This window comes from Humulus lupulus, chromosome 1, assembly GCF_963169125.1.
Source record: "Humulus lupulus chromosome 1, drHumLupu1.1, whole genome shotgun sequence".
Classification (NCBI taxonomy): domain Eukaryota; kingdom Viridiplantae; phylum Streptophyta; class Magnoliopsida; order Rosales; family Cannabaceae; genus Humulus; species Humulus lupulus.
Window position 1 is genome coordinate 22,468,534 of NC_084793.1, and position 16,988 is coordinate 22,485,521.

At 37.7% G+C, this 16,988-nt stretch overlaps 1 protein-coding gene across 1 annotated transcript in view; it reads right to left on the bottom strand.

Annotated features, from left to right (window-relative positions):
* Positions 1–2,983: 2,983 nt before the first annotated feature.
* Positions 2,984–16,988, bottom strand: part of LOC133797320 (uncharacterized) — a 30,582-nt gene continuing 16,577 nt past the window's right edge. Inside the window, exons 2-4 of the mRNA XM_062235230.1 lie at positions 4,720–4,732; positions 3,360–4,665; positions 2,984–3,297 (exon numbers count right to left, since the gene is read on the bottom strand). Of these exons, the coding sequence (XP_062091214.1) occupies positions 2,984–3,297; positions 3,360–4,665; positions 4,720–4,732 (1,633 nt within the window). The remainder of the gene's footprint in view (positions 3,298–3,359; positions 4,666–4,719; positions 4,733–16,988) is intronic.

Genomic DNA, 16,988 nt, shown 5'->3' on the forward strand with positions numbered 1-16,988 from the left:
TTTACTTAATATACGGTTTTTGAACCCTCTTTTTAATTTATCAACTTATAAATAAATTAAATCTTTTACTTTTAGAAAGAATAAAAATTCTTTAATAACATAATTCTCACTTAAACTCAAAGTGGTATTTTAGGTCAAAATATTTTTTAGACTTACCAAGTTTTTATCTTGCAATATGCACAAATGTACTTTTATCTTAAGTTCCCAAAATCCCATTTTTACACTAAGTGTGAAAACCCCATTTTTCAATTTTTTAACTACATACTTTGTTAGGTTATAACTTGAAATTTACTTATCCAATTGCTACCAAAATTTCTCAATTCCATATTTGGTATGTCATTTAGGTCTTTGTGAAATATCAGGGCAAAAGAGCATTTTTGATTGGTGAAAATATTTTCCAAACATTGAGGTAAAAATGACCTTATTTTCAAGTTCTTATTTTTTCCAAACTTTGGCACTTAATAACTCTCAAACCGTTCAATATTTTGTTACCAAATTTTACAATGGAATACTAGGTTATGCGAAGAATATGTCCACTAAATATTAGGAAAAACTGGGTTCATTTGACCTATATAGTGGCTGTCCAAACTTGGTCTCGAATTTAAGAATACGAAAAAAAAACAGTTTTTTTACCTAAACTTTGAAATAGCATGACTCACTCATGTCTAAACGATTTTGAGTGTTTCAAAAGCTAAATTTTATGTACTCCATCTCAAAAACATCACAGTACAATTTAATTTTACAAAATAAATATACAGTGGATGCTTGCCCCCTTGGAAGTCACAGCTCAAAACTTGTATTTTTGTTTTAGGGTTTTCAACAAAACCCTTGGGGATTTTGGTCCCTATTTTCAAAAATCAACACACAAGCGTCATAAAAATTATAAAGCAACTACCATAGCCTTATTACATTACCAATAAGAAACTTTAAGCATTAAATATACAAAATAATGCTTAAAAGTTAAAACCATACAATAACAACCATAAAAAAGTAAACTTTTTACCTCTTGTTATTCTTGCTTTAGGTTTTGATGTTTCTACTAGCTTTGAATCTTCAAAACTCTTTCAAAAACTTAACCAACTCCCCAAACAACATAGATAGTTAGCTATTGAAAGATCTATGGTTAAAAACTTTACAAAAGTCAAGTTTTTGAAACTTTACCTTAGGGGAACTCTTCCTAGACCAAAGCTTAAGCTTCCAAGCTTTCTTAGTGCTATTGATGGTTCAAAATGGAGAGAAAAAACTTGAGCGAGAATTTTTTAACAAGATGCGAGTGATTTGTGAGAGGGGGGGGGGGGGGGGGGTTCGGTTTTGGGGGGTTGGAAGAGTTTAGACTACTCTTAAAATATCTACAAGGGGGGTTTTCAACCCCTTAACAATCCCCAGGGGAGGTGAATCAGAGTGAGAGGAAGCCCTCGTAGTCAGAGTGTCCCCTTGATTGTTCAGTGGAGCTACTTGTTACCTTTCATAAAAGGTAACTTATTACCCTACTGTTGTTTAAAAGCGTAGCTTTAAACGATTGAAGTTTGAAAGCCTCTTCGAGTCTTTCATCATGAAGTATTTCAAACTCAAGATTTGGTTACTAAAAAGAAACACTTGAGTGTTTTTACTATGACCACTTAATGTCATTAACCCTAATTTAAATGGGGATTAAAACTTGAAATTCCATTTTTTATGATTACCAACTTAATTATTCAAATTAAATAATTAATTGTTGAACTGTTACAGAAATGTTTAAACAGTTTGTGACCAGAAGATAAAAACGAACATAAAGTAAAGAACACACGAATTTTTACGTGGTATCAGCAATCTTTGCAGATTGCTACTAGTCCACGAGGCCATGCCCAGAGAATGAAATTTATTAGAAGAATATCTAAACAATTACAAAACCAAATTGACTTATACAAATAAAGACTCCCTCTTGAATTTGTCGCAACTGTTGTAATCTAAACTCCTAATCAAATTTCTGAAGTGCTAAGATCTTGAACTCCCTTCAAATCATAACACTTGCACTTTTCCTCCCGAAAAGTGACTCACGAACAAGACTTCTCCCGAAGCTTGATGACCAATGTCCAAGTGTGTTAAACCTGCACAATTAACACAAAGAAAACAATACAGAAGTACACTGTAATAAACCACTAAGAATTTGCTGGACTCAAGTTCTTCACATAATAAAAAGTCTCTCTAAAACTTGAAAAATATTTGGAAAATAATACACCAAGCGAGATAATCAAAACCAACGACCTAACGATGATTATATACTTTTTAGAATCCCTTTAGGTCGTGGAAAACAAATCAGAAACCATCAGCCAATAAATGAAAAATCTTCCCAAATAAGAAAGTTAGAATCTGTTCAAACAGACTGGCAATCCGTTCAAACAGATTCATTGAACATGGACAGTTTTTTAACCCAGTTTCCTTAAATAAATAAGAAAACATAATTTCTGCAAGCTGTACACGATTTTTGGACAAAATAAATCAGATCAAAAAATAAAATAAATACCAATAATTTCCATTTCAAGAAAAGATATTCTTTTATAGGAAATTGTATATTTATTTTATTAACAAATATATAATAATCTGATTAAAAAAAGACATATTGCAACAAAACAGGAAACTACCCATTTCGAAAAATCTCCTTTAATTAATTTTGTCAATATTGTCAAATATGCCGATAAAGGATTTTACAATCTCCCCCTTTGGAAATTTGATAGACAAAATTAATTCAAAAAACCTGCAACACAAGAGTTAGTGACAAGTAAAGAAAAAGAACTCCCCCTGCAAAGATGCGCTAACATAGAACAAACTTTTAAAGAAACTAGACTGAAACTCCCCCTCAAAATAAGAAGGTCAAGAGTTAAACAAAACAACAAACAAACAGGTTTTTGGAAGTTATCTACTCTCCCCCTTTGTGCCTTTCATAGAAGCCAAAGAACCATAAAGCAAAATAACAAAAGAGAGTATCAATGTTCAATAAATAAAACTAAACGACTGGATCTTTGGATAGAGATTGAACAGCCTCTAACACAGAACGTTGCAGTCCTTCAATTGACATCACTCGAGCAACCAAAGAATCAACAGAGGCTCGAACAACAGCTATTTCTGTTGCAACAAGTCTGGAATCTGTGGCAACAGAGGACGCATGAGGAATGTCATCCGAGGAAAACTTTAGAGATTGGGGCTTGACTTTCTTGGTTGATGGAACATCAGTGGCTTCAGAAGGAGGAGCAGAGGCCTTGTAGGAAGCAGCAGTAGTGGGAGCCACCAAATCTTCTTGATCACGTTGAAGATTTTTTTCTGCATACTCAACACTTTATAAATAACTTGAGGAAAAGGAAGATTCAAGTTTTTCCTATTACCTTTATGAAAACCAATGATTTGATCATGAATAACGAAAGCCAAATTTATACCAAGACCGGTCCCCACCTTGTACAAAAATGAAGCCATATCAAAAGAGATAGTGGCGGTGTGAGAGGTGGGCTTCCAATTAGTGGTGGCAAACTTATGGAGGACAGCATAAGTGCAGGTGAGATTAGAGACCGAGATGACTGTATTAGATGGCCATACCATTTTTTCCCCTACCAATTCAGTGATAATCGTATCCTTGTCAAGAGAGGCAACATCATCATCATCCTCGACATCAAGGGGAAGATGCAAAGCAAGGGCAATGTCTTGAGGAGAAAAATAGAACCAATGGCCCCTAACATACACTTTATTATACAGAGAAGATTTAGGTTCTATAATTTCATTAGTAAGATCGGCATAGAATTCCTTGACTATTCTATCCACAAAACCAGTAAATTTAACCAAAGAACCTGTCCATTTTCGATCTTGTAGCATTGTTAGAACACCATAAGGCCGATGATCACTCAAGACATAATTTCTCTCAATGATAAATTTCCTTTGAGCATAGAGAACCATATCACAAGCATTATCATTATAACAAAAAGTTGAAGAATAAGGTTTGAAATGTACACCTGAACATTTTGGAGAAGGTGTAGGATCAGAAATTGGTCTCTTTCCTTTAGCCTTGGATGACAAAGGAGTTGCAATTGGTTCTGAGTCAGATTCGGCTTCTTGTTCAGAGGGGACAATGTCTTCTTTTTCTGGCTCATCAGACTCAGCCTCTGATTCTGCATTGTCAGGAACCATTTCATCAGACAATGTGGTATCACGGGTTGCTTCAGATTCTGACTTTTCTTCCTCAGGGTCAGATTCGAAGGAAGGCAGAGAAGGGGGATGAGCCTTCAATATTTTCTTGGCAGCAGTCAAGGGGGAAGAAGACGTGTCAACTCCTAATTTCCTTTTGGGAGCCCCAGAAGTTTTCTTGGACTGGCTCGGCTTCAAGGGCAGTTTGAGTAACCCAGCAACAACAGCAGCTTTGTAAGAGGATGAAACAGATTTTGATTTTGCCCTAGCCGTCAGAGATGAATCAATCGGAAGAGGAGATGGGTCCTTGGCTCGAGAGGGCACCACCACTTCAGATGGTGGTGCAACATCGACAATGTCAGCTGAGATATCTGGAAACACCATGGGGTGTTCAAGAGAGAGAGAGAACACCTTCTTGCATGCCTTGGATTTGCAAGATTTCCCAACAGATGTGGCAACTGCTGGAACAGATGGAGGCGTCGTTGACACAGATGGAGGAGGCAAAGGAGTTGGCACCTTTCAGGATTGAGAAGCAGGGATCTTCTTAGAGGAAGCACCACGAGTTCTCACCATTTTTTCTTCTCTGAAAAACAGAAAGCATTTACAAAAAATGAGAAGAAAAAAATTAGAAGAAGAAGAAGTGACTTAGTGAGATCGTGGGTGAGAAGAAATAGGGTAATGGCAAGATTTTTAAATACCACACTTACCCAATTTGGACACCCACGGCAATAAAAGGTTTCCTTTTTTAAATTTTTTTTTTTTTTTGTAATTAAACAATAAAAGGAAACAACCTTTAATACACACAATCTTCATACAACTTACCTTTTTTAAAAAAATAATTATTTTATAAAAATATAATAATTATAAAATCCCAATCCAAAAAAGGTAACCAGAAAAAATTAACCCCACACGATCTGCCTATTGACCTTTTCCCTTTTTTTTTTAAAAAAAAATTCTAAAGAAGGTACAAAACAATAAAGATACAAATTATGGTATTCCAAATTAAGAAAAATGACAAAATAAATTCCTTGGAGACAAAGAATATATTAAATCACACAAATTAAATGCATAATTTCACATAATTACCACAATGATTTGGTCCACCATGAATTTCCTTGACAAGATTTTTATTATTATATATTTTTTTAGTTTCATTTTATATATATGCACAAAAATCAAACTCAACCAAAAAATTCTGCTTTGATCAATGTGAGTCATCCTGATAAGAATAAAATCAAGCAAATGAAAATAAGTGTTAGTGTATACCATGGATAAGAATACTTGTGAAAATAAAAAATTAGAAAGAATATTCGAGAGAAATAAAGCACAATTCAGTCACAAGAACATATTCTTAAGTGAATCAATCAACATGAAAGAGTCTTACACACATTTTTTATTATAAACTATGTACAATTTTTCTTGCATAGTTTCAAGCATAAGTGTGTGACAATGTATGCAAGGGAACATTGCCCAATGACAAATAAGTCTTTTTCGAAATTGTAAATAATTGTAACCCATGAAGACGCTGTTACACTACACCAGTGGTAGCTCTTTTCCATGGTAGCGTATCCTCTTTATAACTCCGAATTACAAAGTTTCAACTTACTCAAAAGACGGCTTTCATACACTGATGTAGGTAGCTCTATTCTTGCACAGGAGCTTGAAACAATGCTACACAAAAGGAAGCTCAAACATTAAACATTGATTAATTTACTCGAATATGCCTAGGAGGAATTGATTAAATTTCTCTCAAGAATATACAACCAAAGGTTCATAAACATAAGTCATATTATCCAGCTTGACACACAACACAATTTTCAAATTGATTGACAATTTTCTTAACCTTAAATAACACACATTTGATCAAGCGGATAACACCATAACAAGACAATTTAAAGAGAACAAACCCCCAACGATTTTCAGAGGAAATCAAAGCGAACCGAATCAAGAGCTTTAGTGAAAATATCAGCAATTTGTTTATGTGTTTCAATATATTCCAAGACAAGAGCTTTATTTTCAACTAATTCTCTTATGAAATGATGACGAATATCAATATGTTTGGTACGGGAATGTTGCACATGATTTTTTGAAATATTAATTGCACTTGTATTATCACAAAAAATAGTTAAAGTGTCAAGATCAAACCCATAATCCATCATCATTTGCTTCATCCACAAAAGTTGTGCACAACAACTTCCTGCTGCAATGTATTCGGCCTCAGCTGTTGAGAAAGAAATAGAATTCTGTTTCTTGCTGTGCCAAGAGACTAGATTATTTCCCAAGAAAAAACATCCTCCACTAGTGCTTTAACTATCATCAGTGTTACCTGCCCAATCAGCATCACTAAAGCACACTAGATTAGGGTTAGTTTCTTTTGAATACCATATACCATAATCAGCAGTCCCATGAACATATCGAATGATTCTTTTGACAGCTGTAACATGAGACTCCATGGGATTTCCTTGGTACCTGGCACACACACCAACACTATAACTTAAATCAGGTCGACTAGCAGTGAGATAAAGAAGACTACCAATCATGCTCCTATACAGTGTAGGATCAACTTTGACACCATTTTCATCTTTGGATAGCTTCACAGTCGTTCCCATTGGAGTTTTGGAAATCTTTGAACTTTCTAGGCCAAACTTTTTCACCAAGTTCTTAGCATATTTGCTTTGAGAAATAAATGTGCCTTCATCTAACTGCTTGACTTGCAAACCTAAGAAATAGGTCAATTCTCTCACCATGCTCATTTCAAATTCCTCTTTCATTTGTTTCACAAATACCCGCACCTCATTGTCAGAAGTAGAACCAAACACAATATCATCAACATAAATCTGAGCAATAATTATGTTAGATTTAATATTTTTTATAAACAAAGTTTTATCTACTCCACCCCTTTTGTATCCATGAGAAACAAGAAATTGCGAGAGTCTCTCATACCAAGCCCGAGGGGCTTGCATCAAACCATATAGAGCTTTCTCCAATTTGTAAACATGATCAGGTGCATGGGGATCTTCAAACCCTTTGGGTTGTTCAACATATACCTCTTCATTCAGGACCCCATTGGGAAATGCGGATTTGACATCCATTTGGAACAACCTGAAACCAATCAAGCAAGCAATAGACAATAATAATCTAATTGATTCAAGTCTTGCAACAGGTGCAAATGTTTCATCAAAGTCTATTCCTTCCACTTGTGTGTACCCTTGTGCCACTAATCTTGCTTTATTTCGCACAATTGTACCAAATCCATCAGATTTATTCTTGAAAATCCAATAATATTGGTATGCAACGGTCTTGGCACAAGGATCCACACTTTGTTTCTGAAAAATTGTTCCAATTCCTCTGCATAGCTTTAATCCAATTTTCATCAGTTAAAGCTTCTTTCACATTTTTAGGCTCAATTAGAGATAAGAAACAAACAAATTGAACAACATCACTAAACCTTCTTCGTGTTACCATACTGTCTTTTGGATTTCCAAGTATTAAATCTGCTGGATGATTTAACTTAACTTTGGTTGATGGCTCCTTTTGGACTTCATCCAAAATAATATCTGGAAATTTCTTTTCTGTCTGTCCAGAATCTGTTTCATCGGATTCGCGATCTTTTGGAACAGATGGACCAGACGTTGCAACAGTAGTATCACTGACACAAGCTTCTTCGTGTTTTTCAGTAGGTTCATCAATAAACCTTTCAATTTCTTCCTCAGTAGAAAACTCAGAAAAATCCCTGCAATCATCAATAACAACGTTAGCCGACTCCATTACAGTTTGGGTTCTCATGTTATACACACGATAAGCCCTACTGTCAGTGGAGTATCCAATAAAAACACCTTCATCACTTTTAGCATCAAATTTACCAAGATTTTCTCTATCTCTCAAAATGTAACAAACACATCCAAAAACATGAAAGTAAGCCACACTTGGTTTCTTACCCTTCCAAATTTCATAAGATGTTTTAGATGTACCTGGACAAAGAAAAACACGATTTATGATATAGCAAGCAGTGTTAATTGCTTCTGCCCAAAACCGTTTGGTCAATTTTTTGCTGTTTAGCATCACTTTAGCCATTTCTTGAAGAGTGCGGTTTTTCCTGTAGAGTCCAAGAACTTTACTTAGCAAATTGTTTAGTAGTATTATAGTATGTTTAGTATTATCTTTGTAACTGTGGATTTTTGGTTCAGACCGGGAATTATTTGGACACTCATAGTAGTACTTGTAGATTTTCTAAGTTTAACCTATAGTTTAAGAATATTAATTTTAACCTAAGGTTGATTAATATGAATGATATTAAGGATTATATTTATTGTACTATAAGGTTTAGATATCAACCAATAGGATTTTAAGCACATGTTATGAATGGTGATTAAGGATTAAGTATTTTTTAGGATTAAATTTAATAAGGAGTAAAGTTTGAATGTTATAGGGCCAGTCAGCAGCTTTGAATACGTTGAGGGCTTAGTCAAGGTTGTTTACTCCATTCAAACTTAGCTAAAAATGTGTAATTTCATGTTTAAATATTCAGCGTATGCCGATATATCGCAGCTATAGGGGGCAATATGTCGCAGCACGTAGATACGGAAAACACGAAACGATGCACGGTCGCCTCGGGCATACTGGCCCAGGCGATATATCGCCTACAGGGGGCGATATATCGCCTCCTCCAGCATATGTTCAAACATTTTTGAATTCTTTTCCCTTCAGCCATTCAAACTCCTTCATAAGTCCAGCATCTTTTGAACGAGTCTTCAGCCTCTGCTGAACGATTATTCAAATTATTTTCACCTAAAAAGCCATTATTTTTATTCAAGTAAAATCAAGATACTTTCATTCCCAAACTCTATAAATAGGACCTAGTACCCACCCATTATTCACCTTTTGCTCTAAGTTCAGAAGCTGCAAGTGCTAGGAGAGTGTGAGAGTTAAACACTTGGGTGGGAAAGTCATAAGCTTAATCATCTTTAGCTTATCAAACACTTTGGGAAGTAAGGTTCTTTAGTATTTCTGTTGTGGTTAGATTGGTCTTGCAAGTCTTTGAGGTAAACCCAAAACTCTATTTCATTTGTTTCATGTTATTTTCTTTCTCAAAGCCTTCTACTCAGTCCCCTAACCTCATTCTTATTTTGGTTAGGGAATCCAAGTTCTTAAGCACATAAGTTGTGGTAAGCATATTTCTCAATGGTTTAGTCTTCCTATTCATTTTCATTTCTTCTTCTTCATAAGACTCACTCTTTCTCATATGGTTTTAGGAGTATTCCAAAAGTCCTAACTCAGTCCATCATATCCCGGTAACTTTGGTAAGGAAAATATGATAGAATCTATATGTTTATTGCTTATGTTATCTTATGTGTTATGTTATGAAATATGATACGTTATGAATATGTTATGAATGTGTATGTTTGTAGGATTGGGCTTATGCCCTATTTGACTAACAAGACCCCAAAAAGATTATGGGCATATGCCTAATTAGCTAGTAGGACCCCACTAATCTCATGGGCATAAGCTTGTTTAGTCTATGGGACCCCAAGTAATAATGGCCATTATAATAAGTGTATGTATTAAGTGTTATGATATGTCTTTACGTTTATTATGAAATTTATGTTTATGACTATGTGTTAGATTTTCCTTGCTGGGCATTAGGCTCATTCCTTTCTGTTTTATGTGTAGGAAAATAGCTTTAGAGGCGGTAAGATTTGTGACGCTTAGAGGATGTGTATCGATGGTGAATGGAGTCAAGGGGTCGAGCGTTATTCGATTCGAGGATGTAGTCTTGTTTTACTTTTTATGGTTTTACATGTATTTTTCGCATTTTCTATGTAACTCTTTTCACTTTAAGTTATTTTTGTTTTAAAGACAATGGGTACCCATATCCTACTTATTTTTATGAAAGTAACATTTGTTTCTACAAGTTTATAATAAATTATGGTATTTTCGCAAATGTATGTTTTAGTAAGAATTTGTATGTATAGTTTGATAATGGTCAAAGAGTCTAGATTAGTGGGTCATTACAGTTGGTATCAGAGAAACGGTTCCTTTGCATGAAGTTCTCCTCGATACACACGCTCGAAGCTCCGAATCTGACCGCCAAGTAAGTATTTAAGTTACAAGTTACTTTTCCTATGTGTATAGCTAACAACTTTAGTGTTTATGTTTCAGTTAAGAATGAACGGAGCTTTAACCTACCAAGATATCCGAGCCATTAAGGCCTTAAAAAGAATAAGGGAGCCAAGAAACACCGTAGGAGCCCTAGAAAGGATCACTCGAAGGTTGCTTTTGTTTCACCAAGAGATAGGTGGCCTTCAAGAGGCTAAGCAAATAATGCTAAGATCAACAGAACAATATGTACTAGTGATTAGGCTATTTAAAGATTTCCATCCTGTAATAGCAGCTTTAGAAGAAATATGGGAAGTGATGCATGAGGAGCATGAATTACCATTAGCGATGAGATACTATTTCCTCTTAGTTAGGTTCACCGCAAAATTTGAGTTTCAATTCACAAATGAGAAAAAACATAGGATTCTCACCAACCTTCCTAACGGATGTTTCGATGCAAATGACAATGATGATTATGAACAAATAGATGATGATATGCTAGATGACGGATCGGATGTAGAAGATCCCAATTTTTAGATTAGTAGTTTTTTTATTTGTTTTATTTACTTTTTATGTTATGATTGTAATAAGTGAAAAATCTTTTCCAAATGAATAACATGCTATTTGAATATCATGTGTGAGTTTGATTTTATTTTTGCAATCATAATAAATACTAAATAAAATGAATAATGACTGAGTTCGGTGAGGGTGGATATAAATCAATGAACCTGGTTTCCTTATTGAGAGTTAGGGGGCCATAGTAGTGGGAACGGGAACGATTTTACTGATCCCACCCCTCCCTTAATATGGTTAACTTTGGAACAAAGATAAGTTTCGAGCCTGAGAATTAAGTCATATAGGATGATTAGAAACACACTTAGAAAATAAAGATGACTTATTTTTCTAAGTATAGAAACCTACTCTAACTAATAAAGACTTATATTTTTTTTCTTCATAAGAAGTCATAATAAATAGGTCCGAGATATGTTTGTTTTAGAATAAGTTTTGCCTTAGAGCCTATTAGGAAAAGTTCTAACATGTTTCTTTCAACTGTTAGAACTCTGCTACGATGTCTCTCTGAAGATTTTCACGCACCAATGGAAACGCCTCCAACGATGTTCCAGCGACCAATGCGGTCCCTACAGTTCGCCGAAGGGGAGTGCGTGCTACTGCTCGCCGCAACGCGCCGGCACAGCCAGCTGACAGCACTGCAGAGATTGCTAGACTGCGACAGCAAGTCGAGGAACTTCTGCAGCAACAACGCCAACAGGCTCAATCTCAGCCTCAGCCTCCGCCACAGCCACAACAGCATCCACAGCAAATGGCCCCAGCACCCCAGCAAGTTGGTCCGTATGGGGGATGGCCTATGACGAATTACGCGCCGTATTCAGTACAGCACATGGAGCCAGTGTACGAGAGGTTCCGCAAGCAGCACGCTCCGAACTTTGAAGGGACTATGGACCCCTTTGAAGCAGAAGAATGGCTAAGGAATGTGGAGCCGATCCTAGCCCACATGAATCTCAGTAATGCGGATCGCATATCCTGCGTCTCGTCCTTGCTCAAGAAGGATGCCAGGATATGGTGGGACTTAGCCCAGCAATCCCATGATGCTGCCACCATGACATGGACCCGATTTGTGGAGTTGTTCCATAAAAAGTACTACAATTCAGCGGTACTTGCTACGAGAGTTGAGGAGTTCACCAATCTGAAGCAAGGGAATTTAATAGTGGTGGAATATGCTCGTCAGTTTGACCGCTTAGCCAAGTTCGCAGCAGAGTTAGTTCCAACCGATTATCTGAGGGTGAACAAATTCGTGAGAGGACTCTGATCGAAGATCGAGATGGGGGTTAAACTAGCGAACCCGGGAAACACTTCATATGCCGACGTTCTTGAGACGGCAATCGAAGTAGAAAGGTTGCAGGCCAACGTAAGCAAAGAAGAAGCCAGTAAGCCTGAACCCAGACAGCAGAGCCAACCTCAGGCCAGTCGGAACAACAATCAGTCTAGCAATAGCGGCAACAATCAGTCCAACAACAACAGTAACGGACAGAAGAGAAGGCATCCTGACAACAAGCAAACTGACAATAATAAGAGGGCACGACCAAATAATGGGGGAAATAGGTCGGGCTACGTGGAATACCCGCCATGTGCCAAATGTCAGAAGAAGCACCCTGGAGAATGCCGCGCCAACACCAAGGAGTGTTTCAATTGTGGTCAAGAGGGGCATCGTAAGAAAGAGTGTCCTCAGCAAAAGCCAGAAGGAAAGAAGGACGAAAAGATGGTTCCTGCTCAGGTTTTTGCTTTAACCCAAGGAGAGGCGGATGCTAGCAACAAGGTGGTCACAGGTCAGGTTTCCATCCTCAATAATTTATGTCATGTATTATTTGATTCGGGAGCCACTCATTCGTATATTTCGTTAGGAATGATAGATAAACTAGACAAACCTAGTGAAAGATTTAGAACTAGGTTTGTAACCGAGTTGCCTTCGGGCAAAGTAGTTCTATCATCACGAATTGTACGAGGCGTACCAATCAAGATTGAGGACAAGGAACTAGAAGGAGACTTGATAGAACTGCTAATCAAAGACTTTGACGTCATACTAGGCATGGATTGGCTAGCACGGCATGGCGCAACGATCGACTGCAGACGCAAGAAGGTGATGTTCGAGACTCCTGACGGCCAGAAGCTGTGCTTCATGGGACAAGCTTCAGGACTACGCACCCCGTTAGTGTCATCTCTCAAAGCTCAGAGAATGATGGAAAAAGGATGCCAAGCGTTCTTAGCCAGCATCACGAATGTGGAGAAGGAGACATCACTTAAAGTTGGAGATGTTCGGGTTATACAAGAATTTCCAGAAGTGCAGTAGAGCACGAGGAACACTTAAGGTTGATTTTGACGCGATTGAAGGAGCATAAACTCTACGCCAAGTTCAAGAAATGCGAATTTTGGCTTTCGCAAGTGGCGTTCCTCGGGCACATCATATCAAAAGACGGAGTTGTAGTAGATCCATCGAAGGTAGAGGCCGTGAAGGATTGGCCTAGGCCAAAGAACGCGTCAGAAGTAAGAAGCTTCTTAGGGCTAGCAGGTTATTATAGAAAGTTTGTAGAGGGCTTTTCTAAGATAGCCACTCCACTTACCAACCTGACCCGGAAGCAACAAAAGTTTTACTGGAATGATAAGTGTGAGGAAAGCTTCCAGTTGCTTAAGGATAAGGTTTGCTCAACACCAGTACTTAGTGTCCCAACACCCAACGACAAGTTCATTGTCTACTGTGATGCATCAAAGCTAGGATTGGGATGCGTACTGATGCAAAACAACAAGGTGATAGCCTATGCCTCACGTCAGTTGAAGGAGTATGAGCAACGCTATCCAACTCACGATATGGAGTTGGCAGCGGTGGTCTTTGCGTTAAAAATCTGGCGCCATTATCTTTACGGAGAACGGTGCGAGATTTATACGGACCACAATAGTTTAAAATACTTCTTTACGCAGAAGGAGCTCAACATGAGGCAGCGCAGGTTGTTAGATTTAGTCAAGGATTACGACTACGAAATCCTATACCACCCAGGGAAAGCGAATGTAGTTGCCGATGCACTTAGCTGGAAAAGTTATGGGAACTTAGCAGCCTTATCTGGAATAGAAAAGCCACTACAGCAGGAGCTTATCAGTGCTAGAATAGAAATGGTTGTAGGCAAGCTGGCTAACTTGTCTATCCAATCAGATTTGTTAGAAGATATACGTATTGGTCAGGGACATGACGGCACACTAGCAACACACATGGATGCAGTCAGAGAAAGCAAGACTACAGATTTCTCAATATACAGTCAAGGTTTATTGAGATATAAGGATCGGTTATACGTGCCAGACGATCAAAGTATTAAGAAGGTGATCCTAAAAGAAGCGCACAATACCCCGTACTCAGTTCATCCAGGGTCTACCAAGATGACTCATGACATCAAGGCAGTCTATTGGTGGCCAGGGATGAAGAAGGAGATAGCAGAGTATGTATCTAAGTGTCTCGTATGCCAGCAAGTGAAAGCGGAGCATCAGCGGCCTGCAGGATTATTGCAACCGCTTAGCATACCGGAATGGAAGTGGGACGATATAGGCATGGACTTCGTGACGGGTCTGCCAAAGACGAATAAGCAGCATGATTCCGCTTGGATAGTAATAGATAGACTAACCAAGTCGGCTCATTTCCTACCTGTTAAGATTTCATATACGGTAGACCAATATGCAGACATCTACATCCAAGAGATTGTACGATTGCATGGAATCCCCAAGACGATAGTGTCAGATAGAGGATCAGTGTTTACGTCAAGATTTTGGAGAAGCTTACAGCAAGCCATGGGTACTAAGTTAAGTCTTAGTACAGCTTTCCATCCTCAGACAGATGGGCAGTCTGAGCGTACGATTCAGACCTTAGAGGATATGCTACGAGCGTGTATACTTGATTTCGGAGGATCGTGGAACAAGTACTTACCGCTGATCGAATTCTCATACAACAACAGCTACCAGTCGACGATCGGGATGGCACCTTATGAGTTGCTATATGGAAGAAGGTGCCGATCACCGTTGCACTGGGACAAGGTAGGAGAAAGGCAGCTTCTAGGGCCTGAAGCTGTTAGACAAGCTCAAGAAGCAGTAGCGCTTATTAAACAGCGTATGCTTGCTGCTCAAAGCCGACAGAAAAGCTATGCGGATACCAAGCGACGCGATGTGGAGTTCCAAGTTGGAGATCAAGTCTTCCTGAAGATATCTCCTATGAAAGGTGTCAAGCGGTTCGGGAAGAAAGGCAAACTTAGTCCCCGATTTATAGGTCCTTTTGAGATATTGGACAAAGTGGAACCAGTAGCTTATAGACTAGTCCTACCGCCAGCACTAGCCAATAGTCACAACGTCTTCCACATCTCGATGTTACGCAAGTATGTGTCAGACCCATCTCACGTCCTCAAGTACGATACCATAGCGCTCCAGAAAGACTTAAGTTATGAGGAACGACCGATTAGCATCCTAGATAAAGGGATGAAGCAGTTGCGGTTCAAGAGCTTTCCTATAGTCAAAGTCTTATGGAGTAATAGTTCTGAACGCGAGTCAACGTGGGAGTTAGAGGAGGACATGTAGAACCGATATCCGGAGTTATTTGGTAAGTAAATTTCGAGGACGAAATTCTTTTTAGTAAGGGAGAATTGTAGAGTCCAAGAACTTTACTTAGCTAATTGTTTAGTAGTATTATAGTATGTTTAGTATTATCTTTGTAACTGTGGATTTTTGGTTCAGACCGGGAATTATTTGGACACTCATAGTAGTACTTGTAGATTTTCTAAGTTTAACCTATAGTTTAAGAATATTAATTTTAACCTAAGGTTGATTAATATGACTGATATTAAGGATTATATTTATTGTACTATAAGGTTTAGATATCAACCAATAGGATTTTAAGCACATGTTATGAATGGTGATTAAGGATTAAGTATTTTTGAGGATTAAATTTAATAAGGAGTAAAGTTTGAATGTTATAGGGTCAGTCAGCAGCTTTGAATACGTTGAGGGCTTAGTCAAGGCTGTTTACTCCATTCAAACTTAGCTAAAAATGTGTAATTTCGTGTTTAAATATTCAGCGTGTGCCGATATATCGCAGCTATAGGGGGCGATATGTCGCAGCACGTAGATACGGAAAACACGAAACGATGCACGGTCGCCTCGGGCATACTGGCCCAGGCGATATATCGCCTACAGGGGGCGATATATCGCCTCCTCCAGCATATGTTCAAACGTTTTTGAATTCTTTTCCCTTCATCCATTCAAACTCCTTCATAAGTCCAGCATCTTTTGAATGAGTCTTCAGCCTCTGCTGAACGATTATTCAGCCTCTGCTGAACGAAGCCATAAGCTTAATCATCTTTAGCTTATCAAACACTTTGGGAAGTAAGGTTCTTTAGTATTTCGGTTGTGGTTAGATTGGTCTTGCAGGTCTTTGAGGTAAACCCGAAACTCTATTTCATTTGTTTCATGTTATTTTCTTTCTCAAAGCCTTCTACTCAGTCCCCTAACCTCATTCTTATTTTGGTTAGGGAATCCAAGTTCTTAAGCACATAAATTGTGGTAAGCATATTTCTCAATGGTTTAGTCTTCCTATTCATTTTCATTTCTTCTTCTTCATAAGACTCACTCTTTCTCATATGGTTTTAGGAGTATTCCAAAAGTCCCAACTCAGTCCATCATATCCCGGTAACTTTGGTAAGGAAAATAGGATAGAATCTATATGTTTATTGCTTATGTTATCTTATGTGTTATGTTATGAAATATGATACGTTATGAATATGTTATGAATGTGTATGTTTGTAGGATTGGGCTTATGCCCTATTTGATTAACAAGACCCAAAAAAGATTATGGGCATATGCCTACTTAGCTAGTAGGACCCCACTAATCTCATGGGCATAAGCTTGTTTAGTCTATGGGACCCAAAGTAATAATGGCCATTATAATAAGTGTATGTATTAAGTGTTATGATATGTCTTTACGTTTATTATGAAATTTATGTTTATGACTATGTGTTAGATTTTCCTTGCTGGGCATTAGGCTCATTCCTTTCTGTTTTATGTGTAGGAAAATAGCTTTAGAGGCGGTAAGATTCGTGACGCTTAGAGGATGTGTATCGATGGTGAATGGAGTCAAGGGGCCGAGCGTTATTCGATTCGAGGATGTAGTCTTGTTTTACTTTTTATGGTTTTACATGTAT